The 21,828-nt window shown below is 41.9% G+C and overlaps 1 protein-coding gene and 1 pseudogene across 1 annotated transcript; both read left to right on the top strand.

Moving 5' to 3' along the window:
• The first annotated feature begins 5,909 nt into the window (after positions 1-5,909).
• LOC147017602 (protein FAM200C-like) lies at positions 5,910-6,524 on the top strand. Its single transcript, XM_085847980.1, has one exon. It carries the CDS (start codon positions 5,910-5,912, stop codon positions 6,522-6,524), a length of 615 nt encoding a protein of 204 aa, XP_085704106.1.
• Positions 6,525-6,588: 64 nt separating this feature from the next.
• Positions 6,589-7,311, top strand: LOC147017601 (protein FAM200A-like; annotated as a pseudogene).
• Positions 7,312-21,828: the final 14,517 nt, after the last annotated feature.

The raw sequence follows: 21,828 nt of genomic DNA, 5'->3' as shown, positions 1-21,828 counted from the left end.
CAAAATTAGTTTCCATTCTGATGTGAAAACTGTTTCTCCAAAGCTGGAGATTTCTTTGAAGAACAATTTTTAAAAAAGACGTAAAATGTCATGGCCACCGTTGTTTTAGTAATTTTGCTGTACAGAGTTAAAGGGCTAGACCATATTTATATACAACTAAAAGTGGCCGCCAGTCTACCAGTCAGCCATCTTTGATCAGATCACAATGTAGGATGAGGTGCAAGTGTATGACATCTTGAACTGTGCTTGTGCCAAGTTTGAACAAAATCACACCACATATGTCTCAAAAATGGTTGGGGACGTGTTCAACATGGGGGTTTTTTTGCAACTAAAATGGCTGCTAGTTTGCTATTTTGAATCTGATCTCGAAAAAAAATGACGTGCATATGTAAGCCATCATGCCTTATTTGTGTGCCAAGTTTGAACAACATCAGTAAATGCATGTCCGAGAAATGGTTGAGGACATGTTCAACATCGGGTTTTTTCAAGTAAAATGGCCGCTAGTCGGCCATTTTGGAGCTGAACTCGAAAAAAATGGTGTGCCTATATATACCATCAAGTGTTGTCTTTTTGCCAAACACGAATACAATCTGTCCATACATGTCAGAGATGTGGTTGCAGACGCACGGATGCATGCAAGGACACGAAAATCGAGACCAAATTCAAAAGCTCCTGTTTTGGACCAAGTCCAACAGGGGGAAATAAATAGTGAGTAGTTTTTTGCAATAAACACACAAGTTTAATGATAAGTAAAAGTTAAGCTTAACATTGAACAACACTCGTAAACTCAATGAATTTCACAGAATTGATTGATGCTTTTTCAGATGGAAACAAGAAAAAGATCAATTAGAGATTGCAGACCCTTGCCAGGACTTGTTTTGTGTGGTATTTGTGAGGTAGTTTTGTGTGGTGTATCTTGCGAGTTGCATGGTGTATGTGTGCTGGTGTGTTACCTAATTAAGAGACATAATTAGAACTGCCGCTGTATAACTGCTGGCACTGATGACCGGGTACTCAGAAGTACCGCTTTGATGCAACCCCGTTTTGTTCGGACACCTGACCCTGACCCTGACCCATGAGGTTATATTTATAATTATTCAATTAAACTCAGAATGCGATGAAAATATATTCATTTACGACATTATGACTCTAAACCGGGAAGATCATCTCGAGATATAGATTTTCTACACACCATCGTCAAGATGGTCAGTCAGCATCTGAGTTTGAGGTTGATTTACGCCGACTCACCAGACATTGTGAGTTTACAGATAAACTCGAACAGATGTTGCATGATTTATTTATTATAGTCATCAATGACGACCCAATTCTGTGGAAACTCCTTTCTGAATCCGACACCAATTTGGCTAAAGTCATGGAAATAGCCACTGTGTGTATGCAAACTGCCGAGAGCCTGCGTGTGATCTCTAACAAGTGAAAAGTTATGCAGCAGGACCCATCGGTTAACAAGGTAACTTTTAGCTAAAAGCAAAAGTGTTTTAAGCAAGCCACCAAATTCACCTCCACATCCTGACATTTCTGAATCTACTCGGCAGGTTGGGGTAACTTGTTGGCGTCGTGGTGGTCATCATCAAGCTTTCCGATGTCGGTTCAGGAATGATACCTGTGACAACTGTGGTAAGCAAGGACACTTGAAGTGTTGTCCTTGATCCAAGTCGAAGAACCTGTCTCCTGCTCATCACATTGGGGTGAACACTAATGCAGCAGACGTTGGGTCACAGAGCACAGCCTTCAGCCAAGAGTCAAGTGAGGAACTTTATGAGGTTTTCTCTGTCAGAACAAAGACCTCCGATTCTCCAATTATAGTTGATGCAACAATGGATAAGATCTGGGTGAGGATGGGAGTTGATCCCGGCACTTCCAGATCAATAATGAGCGAGAGCAAGTTCACCTCCATCTGTCCTCCGAGAAAGGCTCCTGCACTCCGTCCGGCATGTATCTACTGACTTGAGAACATACACCAAGGAGGTGGTTCCTGTAGTTGGTTCAGCAAACGTAACTGTAGGATATGGAAGCAGCACTCATGTCCCACCACGACCGAATTGTACACCTGGGTCATCAAATCTCCTGTCAAGGCATTTTGCCCTCTCCGAGGAAAGTTAAAGCAATATTGCGAATGCACCAATGCCACAAAACATTTCAGAACTTTATGCATTCAGACCTACTTCGGTAATTTCCTGCCTGCGAGGCTGCGAAGCACGCTGGCATACGTCGTAGTACGCCAAGTACGTCGACAAATTTTCAGCATGATGAAAATTTTTTGACGTATGCCAACGTATGACGCACACGTTCCGCATACGCTGGCCATAAGTTGTAGGCACGTTACGCGATCGTTGAAACGCATCGACACACGTTACTTGTAAGTTACTCATCAGTCGAAACATGTCGAGGTAATGTTTAGCGTACCCGAAACTTATTTCTAACCTATGAGTAACGTGCTTTGAACCTATGAGTAACGTATCTCCAATGCATATTGACGTATGTAGATATATTTGACGTCTTCCAGACGACTATAGAACTTACTGAACGTGTTACTAACTTACAGCTACCGTATAATGGCGTATTGGCAGCGTTTCGGGGAATTGGTATATAAAAATAGGGTTCACACAGGAGGAAACCGTCAGTGTTCCAGACTCCATGTTTTTTTTTTTCTTCTACTTCGGCATGACGGTGATGTTGACAATTCCATTTCTAGTGCGGTTATATTATAATATAATTAATAGGCTGCGGCTCAACGATTTAAATCATAACCGCATGAGAAATCGAAGTGTCAGCATCACCGTCATGCTGAAGAAAAAAAAATAGAAAACAACAAAAAAAAAACGTGGAGTCTGGAACACTGACGGGTTCCTCCTGTGTGAACCCCATTTTTATATACTAATTCCCCGAAACGCTGCCAATACGCCATTATACGGTAGCTGTAAGTTAGTAACACGTTCAGTAAGTTCTGTGGTCGTCCGGAAGGCATCAAATACATCTACATACGTCAATATGCGTTGGAGATACGTTACACATAGGTTCAAAGCACGTTACTCATAGGTTAGAAATAAGTTTCAGGTACGCCAAACATTACCTCGACGTGTTTCGACTTATGAGTAACTTACAAGTAACGTGTGTCAATGATCGCATAACGTGCCAACAACTTATGGCCAGTGTCTGCGGAACGTGTGCATCATACGCTGGCATGCGTCAAAAATTTTTCAACATGCTGAAAATTTGTCGACGTACTCGGCATACTACGACGTATGCCAGCGTGCTTTGGTGTACTTTAGCGTGCTCTTAACGTATACAAAACTTACCCATAACGAATTTGACGTGTGCCGGCGTTTTAGACAAATTTTTCATACGTCGGCATATGCTGGCTAAAACGTCAAGGTGTGACAGCGGCTTGACACTTCGATGTCTAGTGCAGTTATGATTTGAATCGTCGAGCCACAGACGTTTAATAGGCTACGCCACGTGATCGTCGGCGATACGCTGCCGCGCTATGCATAAGTTAGACTATCATTGGGTATAGGTTGTGAACGCCGACAACACGCTCAGCATTTGTTGATATAAGATATCTATATGTTATCGAAACGTTCTGTGTACGTTACTAATACGTTATGCATACGTCCAACTCGTTATGAATACGTCCAAAACTGGAAAAAAAACATCAATAGTTCAGCGTACGCCAGCGTTTTACATCCATTTTGATACCTTGCCATATGCTGGCTAAAACGTCAAGGTGTGACAGGGCCCTTACAGACTGGTTTTGTCAGAGACCGAGCGGAGTCTACCAGTCTGTAACCATTTTTGTTTTTATATCCAAATTGAGCGCATCATTCCTCGACGCGGCACAAATTGATTCAAAGCAGCAACTTCATACGAATCAGCTAGATTTATTGGGGAACATGACACAAGCAAAACATTCATGACAATGTTATAATCAATCTATAACGCGTTATTAACTAGGGAACTACGGATTATGGGTTTCGAAGGGAACTCTAATGAGATAAACCTAAAACGACATGCAGACACGACATGGACAGCATGCAGACAAGACACAGAGTACTTGGTGATGTTTCATGGACGATATGAAAGTGTCAAAATCACGGATGTGGCTCGTGACAAGCCGATGCCCGCGGATTCGAGCGCCCAAACTCAAACAAACAGCGTGGCAAAATGGCGCTCGTCCATGTGTCGCAGCCCTCCTCAGCGCATTCTGACCCGCGCAATGTCAACGGCACAAGACCGTCAGGTCGAAGGTGGGTTTCAGCTGGTTTCTCACAAGGTTCAGTATATAAGTCCAGGCCTGGCCTGTTCACCAGACCAGGCCAAATCGAGGCCTGGGCTCCGCAGGCTGATCGACAAACGTGTCGAGCCGTGCCGCGAGTCGGGACAGAGGCTCCGTGGTTAGACGCAGGTTGAACCTGTCGATGACCTCCTCATAAAGTCGATCGCCGACTCCCACAGCAGCCAGTTCCTCTCGACGCAGATTGCAGTCTCCCACAAGTCGTTTCTATACAGCAGAATCCTCACTCGACCTCAGGTTCAGTTACTCCCTCGGCAGATTGCAGACTTGACCCTCAGTTTCAGGCCGTTCCTCTCTTACAGATCGCCGACCACACACACCGTGAGTTTCTCCTCCAGCCGATGGCAGACAGACCTCTTGCAGTGCCTTCTTTGCCTTTCTTTCGGTTCATTGTTCACTGAAAACCGATCACAAAAACGCTCATGCAGTTTTTCCTACTGCCGATGGCAGACTCGACCTCAGCGCTCTCGTCGCAGATCCACACTGCCTTTCCTTCGTTCGCTTGCCTCCAAGCCCCCTGTTCCCCCAAACTGAACGACTCCAAGAACTCTCAGTTCGCAGCCCACTGACTCCTCCCCTCAATTTCACTTCCCTCTCTTGGCCACTCCCTCTCAGCCGACTCGGCGGGGCCTCGTCCAGAGAGAGGAAGGAAGAAGAAGCTCTCGGTACACCACCAATGTACGAACAATAAACATGCATCCTACATCTCCCGACACACATGTAGCGTCCATTTACCGAACAACCTGACTAAACATGCATTTAATGGGGGGTCTGGGCTAATCCTATATTTAATAGCATACTGAGGGCCATTTCCACAACAATATATTTAAATAATAAGAAATGCTGAATCTGTCTTCTTGGAAGGCCACTCTGCTCATTATAGCTTTACTGGTCAAAGTTGATCCTTCCATACCACAGGTTCCCAACCGGGGGGAAATTTCCCCCAGGGGGGAAATTTGGGTGTTTCAGGGGGAAATTCTAGTCTGGAATTAAAATTCTGGAAATTATCAGAAAATAATGAGAAAATAATTTCCAGTAATAGCCTTCTGTTCTTCTCTTCTCAGGAGTACCCCTTTCCTGAACTTTACCCGCTTTCATTCTTATGTTTTATTTTCTTTCTTCTTTTTTAGTTTGTTCTTTTCTATTACATGTCTTAATATGATCTCTCTTGTTCTTTTCAGGTCCGCAAGTGATCATGTCAAAAAAACGGATATATTCAGAAGCATATCTAGACTTCGGTTTTACGTTCGTTGTGAATAACGGGGAACATCTGCCACAATGTGTCATCTGCACAAATACCTTGGGGAATGGTAGCATGAAGCCATTCCAGATGAAGCAACACCTTTAAGGATGCCATCCCGAACTACAGAACAAGGATCGTGAATACTTCAAGCTGAAACAAAATTATCTGAAGAAGATGAGACTGGACTCAACCGGAACGTTTCGTCAGCAAACGGACGCTATTGTGAAAGCGTCATACGAAGTCTCGTACAAGATTGCGAGGGAGAAGAAACCACACACAATTGGTGAAACATTGGTGAAGCCCTGTATGCTGCAGTGCGTGAAGTTGGTCCTTGGTGAGGCTGCCCACAACAAGATGACCCAGATTTCCCTTTCAAACACCATTCGGTCACGGATCAATGATATGGCTGAGAGCATCAAGAACCAAGTTGTTCAGAAGGTTCGAGGGTCACAGTTTTTTTCGATTCAACTCGACGAATCGACAGATGTTGCGAATCTGTCCCAGCTGTTGGTCTTTGTTCGTTATACCACCGAAAAAGGAATTGCAGAAGAATTCCTCTTCTGCAAACCTCTCCAGACCACGACCAAAGCTCAGGATGTGATGGACCTTATCAATGACTTTTTCGAAGACAGCAACATCAGCTGGGAGTCTCTGGTTGGGGTGTGCACGGATGGAGCCCCAGCCATGCTCGGCTCTCGATCGGGGTTCGTCACGCTCATCAAGCAAAAGAATCTGGCAGTGGAATCGACACACTGTCTGATCCACAAAGAGGTGCTTGCTTCGACAACTCTCCCCAAGAACTTCAAGCAGCATCTCGAGACTGTCATCAAAGTCGTCAACTTTATCAAGGGTTCCGCTCTGAACACTCGGCTGTTCCGTCGGCTCTGTGAAGGCATGGAAGCCGACCACGAATCGTTGCTGTTTCATACTCAGGTGAGGTGGCTCTCAAAGGTCAAAGGGAAACCCTAACAGCTCAAAGGGAAACATGTTGCAGTGAGTCCTGGAATTGTTTGATGAAGTGGTAGCCTTCCTTCGGGCTCAAGAGAATGTTGTGCTTCTGGAGGCGTTGAAGGGTGAGTTTTTCCGTGTGCGGCTGTCCTACTTGTCCGATATTTTCAGTGCATTGAACGAGCTCAACAGGAAACTGCAGGGCAAAGGGACCAACATTCTTTTTCAGTCGGACAAGATCAGAGCTTTCGTGGCTAAACTGGAACTGTGGAAGAAAAGAGCGGGGCGTGGAAGTTTTTCTTCATTCCTCGCTCTGAACGAATGTGTGGAGGATATGGAGGATGGTCTGCCTGATCCAATAGCCGAGGATATCAAACAACACCTCGAAGGCTTGGAGGAAGAATTCAAGTATTACTTCCCGGGGATCACAAACGAGAGCAACGAGAACAAGCTTATCAGAGACCCATTTCAGAGGAACGTTGATGATGTGCCAGAAGCGTGGCAGGAAGAGTTCCTGGACTTGAAAAACGACTCTACAGCGAAGGATGCCTTCCAGAATATGGAACTGGAAGAGTTTTGGACCCAAGTCCGAGGAACCTACCCGCTTCTTGCGACCGATGATCTGCGGATATTGGTCCAGTTTTCTTCACCTACCTGTGTGAGACAGGATTTTCGGCACTGGTACACCTTAAAACAAAGGCACGCAACAAGTTGGAGGTGGAGGCGGATCTTCGCTGTGCGCTCTCCATAACTCCCCCAGACATTGAAGGACTCGTGAACGGCAAACAATGCCAGAAGTCACACTAAAATGCTGTGTTCAATACAATTTTATACAATTTAATGTTAGCTGTGTTAGTGCATTTGAAAAATAAATTAGTAAATAGTCTCAGTGTGTTTTAACTGTTCTTTCTCTCATACACATGAAGGGGGAAATCTGGATGGTTGAATTGGGTGCAGGGGGAAATGACAGAAAAAAAGGTTGGGAACCACTGTTCCATACAAAGAAAAGATATGATTATATTAATTTAAAATGGATATATGTTTAACCATAATATATTTGAATACCAATTTTTAATTATCATCAATTTATTTGTTTTATCACTCTCAAACCCATTATACTAAAAATGCATCCACACTGGAAATGGGAAGCTGCCCAAATAAGAGTGTTCAAGGCCGCTAAAAACCATGCTGTCCTCGCCATTACTTGTCCATTACGACCCATCCAAGGAAATTAATTCTCAGTTGTGATAGCTCTTCGTGTGGCATCGGGTGTGCGTTGTTGCAAACAAACGAAACCGGTAATCTCCAGCCTGTTGCGTATGCACCATGAACCCTATCTGAGACTGGACGTCACTCTGCTCAAGTCGAACGAGAGTCATTCGCGTGTGTCTGAGGCAACCTTAAAGATGCAACAATATGTCTTTGGAAGATATATTACCATTGAGACTGATCACAAACCCTTGTTAGGTCTCCTGGGAAAAAATCAGATCCATTCTGCACACATCATCAGGTTGTGTACAACGTTGGGCATTGACCCTTGCGGGTTATGACTATTCATTGGTTTACCACCAGGTTAAGGAAATGCACTGTGCTGAAGCGCTCAGTCACTTGCCGCTTCCCATAACCATCCTCGAACATCCACAATCTGGTGATATTATTCATCTCATGGCGAACATCATTCACGATGAGACGCCTGTAACCGCTAAGCATATTGCTTGTGCTAACAACAGTAAACCAGATTTGTCACAAATTAAACACTGTGTTATGTCAGGTGATTGGGAATCACTACTGGAAGGGGCGAAACCATACCTCATCTGGAAGGATTGGCTCTCTATTGATGCAGACTGCCTGCTATGGGGTAGCTGAGTGATAATTCCACCGAAACACATAGGGAAAATTATCAGTGAACTCCACAATGCTCATCCAGGCATAGTCATCATGGAGGCTATTGCCCGAGCCCATGTTTGTCGGCCTGGTTTGGAAAGTGACATTGAGTCCAGTGCACGCCATTGTTACACTTGTCAAGCCCATGCCAAGACACCGCCGCAGTCTCCATTGGCCATGTGGTCGTGGCCATCAAAGTCATGGTCCAGACTACACATCGACCATGCTGGTCTATTTCAAGGGAAGCTTTTCCTTGTCGTAGTTGATGCCCACTCCAAATAGATTGAAGCTCTTGTGGTGCCATCCTCCTCCTCTGCTGTAACAACTGAAGCTCTACATACCATGTTCGCACAACAAGGTATTCCAAACTCCAATGCATCAGATAATTGATCGTCATTTACAAGTTCAGAGTTTCAGAACTTTTGTAAAATGAATGGCATGAAGCACTACCCACCTGCCCTCTACAAACCCGCCAGTTATGGTCAAGCCGAACGTGTGTTCACATCGTCAAGAATGGTCTCAGCCGCATCAAGGAAGGCTCCGTTCAATCTCGTCGAGCTCGTGTGTTGCTCAACTACCGCACCAGACCACATCAAACCACCAGTCGCTCACCTGCCAAGCTTCTGATGGGCCATGAATTAACAACATGGTTATCATAAGTGCACCCGAACGTAACGGTCCGGGTCGAGAATGACAAGCATCAACAGAAACGTAATCACAACCAAACGTCTGGATACCGCAACTTCCAGATGAATGATCCTGAATGCGTGTTGAAATCCGGATGTGGAAGCAAGTGGTTATCTGGCATCATTATCAACAACATTGGTGAAATGATGTTTCTTGTGAAGTTGTGTGATGGTAGATGCATACGTAAACACGTTGACCAATTCAGGTTACATCACGGGGAGCCAAACATTGAATCGGCTCAAGTGCCTTTGTCACGCATTCCTGTATTAACACCACCTGCGTTTGAACCTGAGGTGTTTTCTCATGAAAGCTTTTCACCCATCAATGTACCTGAACTCCTTCCTGACCCTGTACCCCTTATTGAGACGCCCTCAGCAGTCACAAGCAAGGACAGCCCTCAGGTCAGGTCAATTATGGGAGCATCTGCCGGAGACAGTCCTCCACTTGCCCTGAGAAGATCCACTCATGTCTGTAAGCTCCCTGATCGTCTTGATTTGTCAAAAAGGGGGGGGGGGGTGGTGAGATGAGATGTATCAGTAGTTTATGCTAATGCATGCATACATGGGTGCACCGGGGCGTGGTTAAGGAGAGTCATGTGACCCACCCATGATCTTGTGCTGTGCTGTGTTGTGCCAGTGTCTGGATTAAGCCTATTGTTACCACTTCAGAGTCTTCATCCCTATCTATTGAGTACATTATACATGCCGTGGGGAGACATCGATCTGTTCAGCCATTCTGGAGAAGAGAATTTTTATATGTTTGAAGGTAAATCCAATATGGCTGCCAAACCATGTCACCCATGACATCATAATTGTGAAGGTTTTGTTCCTCGTGGAGAGGCGGTCATATGTGTAAATATTCGCCTCGATCTGTTCAGTCCTTTCAGAGAAGAAGATTTTTGAAGGTTTAAATAAAACAAAAAACAATATGGCTGCTGAATTACGTGACCGATGACGTCATCAAATAAAATTTTGAGCATCAAAAGTTTTCATACTGATCGGGTGTAGCATTTTACATATGAAATGATGACGTCATAACAAAGGCACCTATAACATCATAAAAAATCACATTCCCCATGAGGAGTACTTGCAATGTGCCATTTCATTTTTTTCCTTGGTGAGGTTTCAGAGATATGGAGGTCCAAAATTTTTTCGCTTTTCCAACATGGCTGCCACGCCACATGAGCTATGACGTCATAATTATCATGAAATTATTCTCCAGTCATGGCCAAAAATATTGGCACACTTGCACTTTTTTCAAATAATGCACCATTTCTTCCAGAAAATTGTTGAAATAAAAATATATTTTGGTGTCCACAGATGTATTTCTTTGGTTTGCGGTGGAACAAAACAAAAAGCTGAATTTTTTTAAAATTAAATCTTAGCTTATTCAAAACAGAAATCTGAAAAGGACCCAGAAAATATTATTGGCACCTTTTGGAAGTTACGAGAAACAATTAGATTTCAATCATGTGATTCTCCCTATCTGGATTCAGATCTTCACCAAAATTGAAGCAATTCTTCCCAGTGGGGCTCCCAACCTGTCCACCAGGTATTGTGTGAATCTATCCATAAATTTTTGAGATATTGTGCTATACATCGTTTTTGGCCACATCTCTCAACGGTGAAGAATCACTTAAAAAATTATCAGATCCGGATCTGGATTCGGAGCTTCACCAAAATTTAGCATTGCCGTCATTGGCAGGTCACCTACACACAAAAAAATATTCAAAACTATTGACTGAAAACTGTGGCCAAAAATCGTGTGACAAACAGACAAAGAAAACAGACAGACCAACATGACAAACCAACATACTTGGCAACAAAAATTTTCGCCAAGTAACAAAGAAACGGACCCAAATGCAATCCCCTCTCCTTCAGCGAGGGTAATAATCTGGACCAATCGAGATGAAGAATGAAAGCATGAATGATCATAAATGTAAAGTTACATGATTTCTTTTCTGTCTTAGCAGATTAAACAACACGACGTCAGGCCAGCCATTTGGAATCACTTCGATCCAACACCAAAGAAACAACACCTCCTGCGTTGAAAAGTAACATGGAGCCAAATCAAAATACTTCAACTGGATTTCAAGAGAATGACAATCAGACTGAACCGTACAAGCACCCAACGTTCATCACCCTGGATGCCTCTTTGTTCCCTCACGAGGGACCCTGGAGGGTGATCATCCACTCCTTGGTACCTCTGGCTCTATTCGCTATAATGCTCAACCTGGGGGTGCTCGGAGCCTGCGTGATGCGTCGTTTTGATAAACCCATGGTGTTTTACATCGCACTTTGTGTCATCGCAGATACACTTTGGATTTGTGTGACCATGGCCACCTTTGTCCGTGGTCTCTTGGCTGTGAAAAGACGTGTGTACTTTACTGAATGTCTTGGTCATGTGTACTCGATTGATTGTGTTCGTCATTCTCAGTTACTTATACAGTGGATAATGGATGTAGATCGATACTGGGCCATTTTCTGGCCATATTCATATGCAGGTTTTATGGCCAAGAAAAGGGGGATGTTCTTCCTAGCTTTTAGCCTGATCAGTACAGGAATTATAATTAAATTGTTTGACGGAATTTTCACATCAGGCTTGTACTTTTGCAAACACAATCTAATGATTTCAGAAGGTTTTTGTATGGTCGGATTTCTCCTGAAGATATCCTGTGGGGGGAAAACGTCTGCAAACTTACATGTTGTGATTGTCACATATTCTTCATACATATTGTTAACCACCACCATCATTTTTACCTCCTGGAGGATCATCCACACTTGCACAAAGTCCAGTTCAAATAAATTCAGTAACAAAGCCGTGCACACATGCTTCACACAGATAATGGCCTTTGTTGTTAAGATTGGTTCTCGAATGGCATTTTTGATATCAGTGAGGTTAGGAGACCATGGTATTCCATTCAGATTAATACTCTACATAATTTGTATGTTTGCGGCACCCATTGCTGATCCCCTCATTTACGGCTTGAGGACAAAAGAAATCCGAGAGCCCTTCATTCGCTTTCATCAACGATGGAATAAAATATATTTAACTAAATGATTCACTGATTGTATGAAATAAATTGTGTTATAAATGTGATTTCCTTCAAACTAATTGATTCTCATAAAATAGTCTGATTTTGCTTTTCTAAGCCTTGATGCCAGATGAACAAGTTGTTTGCTCGTATCTACCAGAAGAAGATCAGAAAGTGAAGTAAGTTGATTTAATAAATTCTCATAAATGATGACAGCAATAAATCAAGGCCATAAGCATATTTATTACTATGGCAACAGAGCAACGTTTGTTTGGTTCCATGATTCTTTCAAACATAACTGACTTCAGATATATCATTGCATAATATAACTGGAAGGGCACCTGGTAGAGAGGGCATACTCCGCCACGTAATGCCTGATCCACGACAACATATCGGGCCCATTATATCTTTGAAATATCATGCTCGATAGGACTTTATCGTTTTTAGCCCCATCTCTCAATGGTGAAGAAGCATGTACAAAATTAAATAATTCTCGTATCCAGATCCAGATTTGGATCTTCACTAAAATCGAATCAATTTGTCCTTGCCACACACCCAACCTATCACCAAGTTTCGTCCGAATCCGTCCACAACTTTTTGAGATATCGTGCTATTTATCGATTTAGCACCATCTCTCAATGGTGAAGAATCATTGAAAAAATTGTCAGATCTGGATCCGGATTCAGATCTTCAAAAAACTTGAATCAATTCTTCCTTGCCACACACCAAACATGTCCACCAAGTTTTACCCAAATCCTCTCACAACTTTTTAAGATGTCAAACTATATGTTGTTTTTGGCACAATCTCTTGATGCTGATGAATCACTTAAAAAATTATCGAAGTCGGATCCGGATCCGGATCTGGATCTTCACCAAAATATAATCAGTTATTCTGTGTTACACACCCAACCTGTCCACATAATTTCATCCGGATGCATTAACAATTTTTTTTGAGATATCCTCCACACAAACAAACAGACAAACAAGCCGGTAGGCGGCGATGGGTCGCCGAGCATGGAAACTATAAGATATAGAGCAAAAATGGATGTCATATAGCAGATAGGGAATCACCTTAAGATTATGCATGTCAAATCTCATCCAGTTCCATCGACTGATAACTACTCGGTATCCATTTGAATGAAAAGTACCGAAAATGCGGTTTGAAATCGGAAATCCCAAAAGTTCGAGGGGGTGCTGTGGGTGAACAAAGATCTAAATCGAAAATCCGGCTTGATCGTTTGTGCACAATGTATTCCAGATGATTAGTGTGAATTTTCACGACCATCCAACCATAACCATAGGAGGAGTAGCATTTGGCGCGAAGGCACCTCCAGCTCTCGCATATTATCGATTTTTGCACTAATTGACCTTTGACCCCTGACCTAAGCGAAATCGGTCAATATATCCTGAGGCAAAGTTGTAGCACTCATTGAGTACCATGAACCTGCAAAGTTTCATTCGTATCGATGCACTCACCTGGTCCGAAGGGGGCCTTCAATTTTCGCGCATACCCTAATTGTAGGGGGCGCTGCGGGTAAAGTATTCCATGTATCACAAAAAACGGAATATATTTGATAGAGCATCACGTGCAGATCATTCATGCCAAATTTCATAACCCTACATGGGATAATGGCTTTTGGAATTGATTTCGTGTGAACGGTACCGATTTTGAAGGTTTTTCAGTTGTTGCTAAGGAACCAAAGCATCCTGAGCAACCATCACAATTTCCAAAGCACTACATCATAAGATGTACCAACCACCCGAGTTTGGTCAAAATCCGCCCATGTTTACTACCAATTATGCTGATGACAAAAGAAACAAACATCCAATCAAACAGACAGAATTACTGACAATAAGGGTCACATATTTTGGTGACCCAATAGATGGACAGACAGACAGGGGTGAAAACATAACCTCCATCCACCTTCGGTGGCGGAGGTAATGAGGACGTTCATGGCCATTAGTTCTCGGGGCGGGATTCAAACTTGATGTGCCCCATGTTCACAAACTCATGGCAAACCATGTTCACAAACTCATCACAAACCCTCGTACCTGATGGTTCATGTTGTGATGCTTGAGGATTGACTCTATTTGTGGAAGTTGTGTGAGGTGGTGGCAGAAAGTGGCGTTGACCAGCTGTTTTCGGTCTCCATGACTGGTGTGCGTCGTCATATTCTTTCGTCTGAGGGATCTCTTCTCTGTGGAGGAAGCTTGAGTCTGTCCCAGAGAGGGTCGCTTGTAGTTGAGAAGTGACGTTTCCTTCAGTACCAGCCCGCTTGGTTCGGGAATCTGGTGCAATGCATCCATGTGTGTGTGTCGATGCGTGGATAAATGTGCTGCTGACCCTCATCCCACTTGTGGCATGTGACAGGAATGTTGTTGAATTCATGAGGTAGTGGTGCCGGTGGCGTTGTTGCATTACAGGCAATTTCAAGAAGTAACTGCAGACTGCTGATAAGGCTAAAATGCTCACGCAAGTAGTTGCGAGTGTGATGAGGGATCATGTGAGGCGACTTGAATATTGATCCCACTGTGGAGCTCCCAATTCTCAAGTTCTGCAGCTGCCTCAAGGACATCAGTCTTAGCCAGGGCTGCAAGCTGCTTTCCTCACATGATGTAGGACATCTCAGGTGGCTCCCATTCTTACCTTGTCCACGTCCATGGCTAGGTCCTTTTCAGCAAAAGAGGCTCGCGCACATGCAGCTTTTGGTTTGGCAAATGCTTTGGCAGATGCTGTGCTGGCTGTTGATTTGTCGGATCGCCAAGAATATCTTGATTAGCCAGAACAATGGGATCTGGTTTCCAAGGTCAAATGAAGTTCAGCTTGAGTCTTGCGGTCAACCATCATGATACTCTGGCTGTCTTTTCCAGGTGTGTGTCAGCACGATGATGGGGGAGACTGATGTGTGGATGGAGGCTGTTCATGAAGTCGTTGGCTTCTCTACGAGCCATTGTTGACACAGCAAGCCTGGAGTCCCTTGATACAACCCAGCTGTACCCGCCATGAAGATGTCCTTTCATTATTCTGTCCTCACTGTGCGTGACCCTGTACAGCAACACAGAAAACTATACACGGCCGCAAATGATTGTCCGAGATCGGATGCACGTTTCACTTGAACCTATAAATGAGACAAGTGTGTAACTGCAAAGACAAGGTAGAAATATGCAGAACTTAATATAGAGCATAATACATGCCTGATAAATTAAATATATCCACCTGACATTCTCAATCACGGGTCAAACGGCAATGAGTACAGGTAATATTTCACAGCCACAGAGAAAGCATTCACTTGAATAGCTAACATTAACATGTCAAATACAACAGGTAACAATAATTATGCATCTGTAACGATGATTAAGCGTATTAAAATTGAACTTACAGACATAGATTTCCAAGGCACAAATGAAAAGCAGATGGCAGCAGATGGCAGCAGATGGCACAAGGCAAATGACACTGCCTCAACTAAATCACAAAATGGAGGATTTGCACCTTGACCTCCAGGTCAGAAAGATCTTGACCTGATCAGAAAGAGCCGTGAGAACGGCTCGACAAAGAACACATACAAGGTATTGATTGAAACCATCCACCAGGGGGCAGCACAAGCAATTGACAATGGTGCAAATGCATATAACAGTGGACGTTCAAGATCCCCATGGTGTTCTTCGTGAAGGGGAGGCGAGCTATCGCGGCACCCTGACCAAATTACAAGTTCCTTCGTGAACTACGACTGGGAAGGCAATGACAAACTTCCCAGTAAAACCTTTGCTCAGGAAGCTGCTTCAGCAGAACCAACATTTTGTGAGAGTATAAGGATTATCACAAAGTTTAACAAACGATGTCTGCGTTGATAATAGCAGAAGACGAGAATGAAAGTCTTTGAACAAAGGTTGCAGTGCAAGGCCAATCATTTAATGAAATAAAAACAACCTCCCTCCATTTAGCACTGTGACCTAAAAATAACGTTTCATAATAAATGTCAAGGAGCTCCAAAATAACCTTAAATTTAATGAACCATGGACTCGATGATGTAATTCGTTAATAATCAAGGAGTTTGCCATTTCAAACACAGGACAAGTAATAAGTTATATGAAAGACCTTAAAGATGGTGCGTGTTGCTTCCTTGCTTGACGTTCGATGTTTAAAAACGGATAGAGCACTGGTATATAGAGAGGGAAAGGGGAGGTGGCAAGAGGATGAGAAAGGGGGAAGGACGGAAAAGGGAGGTGAGAGAGGGGAAGGAGAGAGATGGGAAGGGGAGAGTGAGGGAGTGAGATGGAGGGTGTGGAGAGAAAGGGGGGAGGAAAGGAGAGAGAGGAGAGGGAGGGAAAGAGAGGAGGGGAGGGAGAGAGACGAGAAGGAGGGAAAGAGAGGAGGGTGAGGGAAAGAGAGGGGGAGGAGGGAAAGAGTGGCCAAGGAGGGAGAGAGGGAGCCGGGAAAGGAGAGAGAGAGTCAGGAAGGGGTTGGGGAGATTATCAATGGGGGGGGGGGAACGGGTGAAATGGGTACACTGCTATAGATTTAAATTTACAGTGCCCATTTTGGAAAACTCCACACGCTGCATCTCAACTATGAGTCAGATGCAGATGTGTTAAAGAAGCCCAACCTATTAATTTGGGATTAAGCACCAATGGCTGCAACATATGCTTTACCATCTTTAGATTGAAGTCTCCGGGATGCAACCAATAACAACATACCTTTTGGTGGAAAGGTCTTCCTCTTTGCTCGTGATTTCAGGCAGGTTCTGCCAGTCATACCATGTGCTGCACCTGCAGCAATCACCGCATGCATCAACAGTAGTAAATTGTGGCCAAAGTTCAAACAGCTGAAGTTAAGATCAAGCAAGAGAGTGAATTCTGATGAAGAATTTTCAAAATGGTTGCTGTAGATTGGAAATGCATTTGTGGAAACAATTTCTGACTCAGATTTAATTTGCCTGCTTGATCATATCTCTGCAGAAGACAGCATTTCTTTGGCAGAGGCTGGTTTCAGTAACTTGAACAAAATACAAACCAACTATGACGTCCATACCAACTCCGAACGATGTGATGTCCAAATAATGCATCCACATTTGTGATCAACAATGAGATACTGGATGGAGTTCCTGCCTCCTGTGGAAGAAAAGACGTACTTCAGCACTGATTCCGTTGTTTGTGATGACCCTATAAAGATGTCCCAAATTAGCCAATGGGATTTCTAAATCAATTAACCATTCTGGAATGCCTTTGCACAAACTTCGTCTCAAAGATGATGTTCTCATCATATTATTCCGTAACTTGGATCCTAAACAGGGACAGTACAGTGTGCTACAAGATTGATTTATAAAAGATTGCTGCTGAACATAAGAGATGTGGAAATAATTTTCAGCAGTCACACAGAAACACGCACATTTATGCACAGGATGAATATTGCACCTTCCGATACAACATTACCATTTATACTCAAATACCATCAATTTCCGGTGTGTCTGCCATTCTGTTTCTTTATAAACTCGTGTCAAGGTCAAACATTAAACAAAGTTGGGATTTACTCACCAGAGCCTGTCTTCAGCCATGGTCAATTATATGTTGCATTGCTGCATGTCAAACGATTTGAGGATATCAATATGAAGGAAGTCAGTTATGGCCAACATGGAAAATTCAATGGCCAGGGTGGAATCTTCACCCATAATGTAGTTTACCCAGATATCTTGCAGTGACACGATTCCAGGCAACCACCAGATGACACAAGAGGAAAAATTGTTAATTACTCTGACACATTCGGTTGCAGTGACTGAACAGATTTTGTCAGTTATTGCTGTTTTGAGATAATCTATTGACTGTGGCCTTCCTCGGTAGATTTTGTCCACAGGCATCTAATGCTGAACTTCATTTGAGTCTTCTTGAAGGATTTCTTTCTCAGATAGATTTCGACTGAAAACGATTTTTCTTTCGTTGTCCACAGCATGTGAAAAATTGGGCTATCTTGACAAAATCAAAATCTGCTGAATATACACAAACTGCACTTTGCGCACATCCAAAAATTAAGAGGATATCATTAGTATGCAGGAAGTTATTAAACTATGGTCGGTACCCACTGGGTTTTCCTGGTCACAATGCACATAGTCACACAAGCATTTTTTTAATACATTTGAATAAAATCTCACGATGATAACTTGTATAATTCACGATAAAGTGTAAACAACGGTAATATCACGGTGATGTTCATCTATGAGTGATTCTAAATGTAAAAAAGTTTCAAATGAAAACAAAAAGCACCAAACACAGCAATTTCAGATATCTTGGATTTACAAACAAATTATATTTCACATGTACATGGACATGTATTCACATAGTATGTGAAGTAAATAAATTGTGTACATTACATCATTACTGGATCTGCAGAAATGCCAGTACAGTTATGGAAAGCTCCATGGGCAGCATCTAACTCAAGATGTCCAAATACCATACGTGTCAATGCTCTTGGGTTTACAACATGTGTACCTGCTCATAAAAGTACTACCCCTCATAAGGACAGAGAAAGTCAAACTGTTTGTTGTATGAGATCTTTGCTCCTGCTGTGAAGATGGATCTGTTGTCTTTGTAATGGACTTGCAATACCTTGATATTTTTAAAATAATCCTGTCCCATCAGATGATTAATAAAAATCCCTTCCCAATTTGTAGATTAGGCAAATACCCATTTTCAGTGTCCATTGTGTATTGTCAAGAAACGGTAGTTATCATCACCTCATTTATTTTAATTTGGGAGTTTGTAATCAAGGGGATTCATTGCCACATTCCTGGTGACCTTTGAATTCCCAACATGTGAGTATATATTGGATGAAAGACAGTAAACTGCTTCATTTGAAAGCAGAGGGTCTTTGAAGCCACGTCCTGATCGATTTTGACTCCAGGTAAGCAGAATGGTCTGTGATGGTGATCTGAACAAGGAAACTAATGGGTAACTTTATCAAGTAAAGAAATGCGTAATGCAACCCGTTTGAGGTGAAATCGATTAATTTTCTTTGATATTTCCTGTTTGTGAGAATTACTAAACATTTACTGTTAATAATTCCCCAATTTCGTCTTGTTTTGGGATAAAAACTTAAATTACATTCGGCACATTGTTGTGCCATAGTATTATTGAACAAATTGATAATCTTCAATGACGTGTGAAAAGATAAAGGATAACTTTCTTCCATCTCAAATTTGTGTAAATACAGCATCACATTGACAATTGCTTTTCAATGGAATACAATTGCAATAGCTTCGATCAACCTCATACAGAGGAATTATATTTATGTTCTTCCCACGTCATTTTAACATGACACGAGGATAATTTTGTTTCTTCCAACTAAAATAAACATCAATTATCCTTTTGAGGAACTATATTGTTCTATATGTATGTGTATATATATATATATATATATATATATATATATATATATATATATATATATATATATATATATATATATATATATATATATATATATATATACATATATATGAATATTTATCAACCACACTGTTGTCATCAAAGGGCCAAATAAAGAAGGTCAATCTGAACAACCATGACATAAGATGAGAGTCTTTGTGAATGGACATTGTATAATGAAACGCAACCTGACTGTGTGATCAAAATATCATGAGCAAGGGATAAGTTTGGAGCCAAGAGAGATGAGCCTGACATCAGCACTGTGAGTGTTACTTTGTCCTGCAAGGAACAGATATTCTGTATCATTGTCCCAAGACGTTTTCACACAAATAATTAATTAAGCAAAAAACAAAGTGGAAGAAAATGAAATCATATATCTGTATTTGTGATCGGATGCAAAATATGAATATTTCCTGTTCACTGGCCTCATGCCAGCGTCAATATGCGTTATTTTTTGGAAAGTAATCTGAATACAGAATTTGGAGAGGGGAAACAACAAGAGAGTCCGTAATCAGTTGTCTCTCATGAGAGTTTACAATAAAGATCGAGTGATGAGTGTTTGTTTCAAATTTCTAATTTATTTGAAAGAGGCTTGAACATGTTGTTTTATGTTATTTCTTCAAATCACAGTTAAAATGTATGTTTAATGGTAATATGTTTTCTCTGAAAGAAATGTTAGTCATTTAATTTGTTAAATCTTAGCCAATTCCATGAAATCAATTTTACATTACATGTGAATACCCAAACGTACTCATATTAACAAAAACTATTTATTTCATTTTTTTTTTTTACAATGATACGAACTTTACAGCGACCTGTTCCTGACAACTCTCCAAGTTAATCATGGCGCATAACATACTGTGAAAACATTGTGATGTGAAACTAAGTTTCCATATCATCAAGCATAACAGAAACCAAAATATTTTGTTATTTTACCAGCAAGCAGTAATTTTAAAAGATATCGTGCTTTTTTTTTAGAGAAACGTGCACATCACACACCCTCTCTGCTCCCATATCAGGTTTAAATATGTTGCAAATGAAACTAAAATCGAAAACCAATTCACTTGCACCGCATTTAACTAAACACCTCACAACGGTGATAATCTATTTCACCCAAGTTCGTGCATTAAACAACATGGAGTTCTACCCCTTTAAGGTTATTTACTGGAAAACATCAAACAAGCTCAAGAAAATGGATAAAATTCTGTGCAAATTTTCATGCCAGGATAAAAGGAAAGATTTAAGCAGAACTCGGAGGAGGCACGTAGTGGAGGTTCATTCTCTCTTTGAGTACAAACCCTCCCTCGTGTTTTTCAGATGGAGAAATACATCTGAGCATGTACCATCCTTCGATTCCATGTTAAGCCGTCTGTCCCATCTGTTAACATTTTCTTATGAACAACAAATACCCCAATTAATTCCGTCTTCTGTTTCCGATGTTGATTTTGTCTCTCGTGGCTAAAGAATTGTAGATTTAATATTTTATTCCATATTACAGAGGGTTGTGATTTGAAAGAAGATTGTAAATTTGTAAAGTTCAACATCGTTGAATATATATATATATATATATATATATATATATATATATATATATATATATATATATATATATATATATATATATATATATATATATATATATATACATACAGTAATCCCCCGTTTCTCGCGGGGGTTACGTTCCAAACCCTCCCGCTGTAAATGCCCGGTCACACCTTGACGTTTTAGCCAGCGATGGCAACGTATTAAAATGTATGTAAAACGCTGGCTTACGTTGAACTTTTGATGTTTTTTTTTAAAGATTCGCACGTATTCATAGCGACTTGGTCTTATGTATAACGCATTGGTAACGGACACAGAACGTTTCGTTGTGTTATAGATAACTTATACCAACGAATGCTGAACCTGTTGTCGGCCTACACAACAGATGCCCAACGATAGTCTAACTTAGGCATAGCGCGTTGCACGCATCGCCGATGAGGTCGTGACGTAGCCTATTAAAAGGCTGACGCACAACGATTCGAATCATAACTGCCGTAGAAATGGAAGTGTCAACATCGCGGTCACACCTTGGCGATCTTGCCAGCGTATGCCGACCTAAGAAAAATGTGTCTAAAACGTTGGGGCACGTCAAATACGGTAGGAGTAAGTTTGGTATACGTGAGTAGAACGCTAAAGTATGCTATCATACGTCGTAGTAAGTAGAGTACATCAAGAAATTTTAAACATGTTCAAAATTTTACGACGTACTCGGCGTATGACACACGTTCCGCATGCGATGGGGATAAGTTTTACACACGATAT

This window comes from Eptatretus burgeri, chromosome 11 (genome assembly GCF_056783735.1).
Source record: "Eptatretus burgeri isolate ZD-2024b chromosome 11, Ebu_testis_v1, whole genome shotgun sequence".
NCBI classification, from domain to species: Eukaryota; Metazoa; Chordata; class Myxini; order Myxiniformes; family Myxinidae; genus Eptatretus; species Eptatretus burgeri.
This window is presented reverse-complemented; position numbering and strand designations above follow the sequence as displayed.

Bases quoted from the DNA above. Each gene is read 5' to 3' on its own strand.
- LOC147017602 (XM_085847980.1), top strand. From the start codon at position 5,910: ATGACCCAGATTTCCCTTTCAAACACCATTCGGTCACGGATCAATGAT.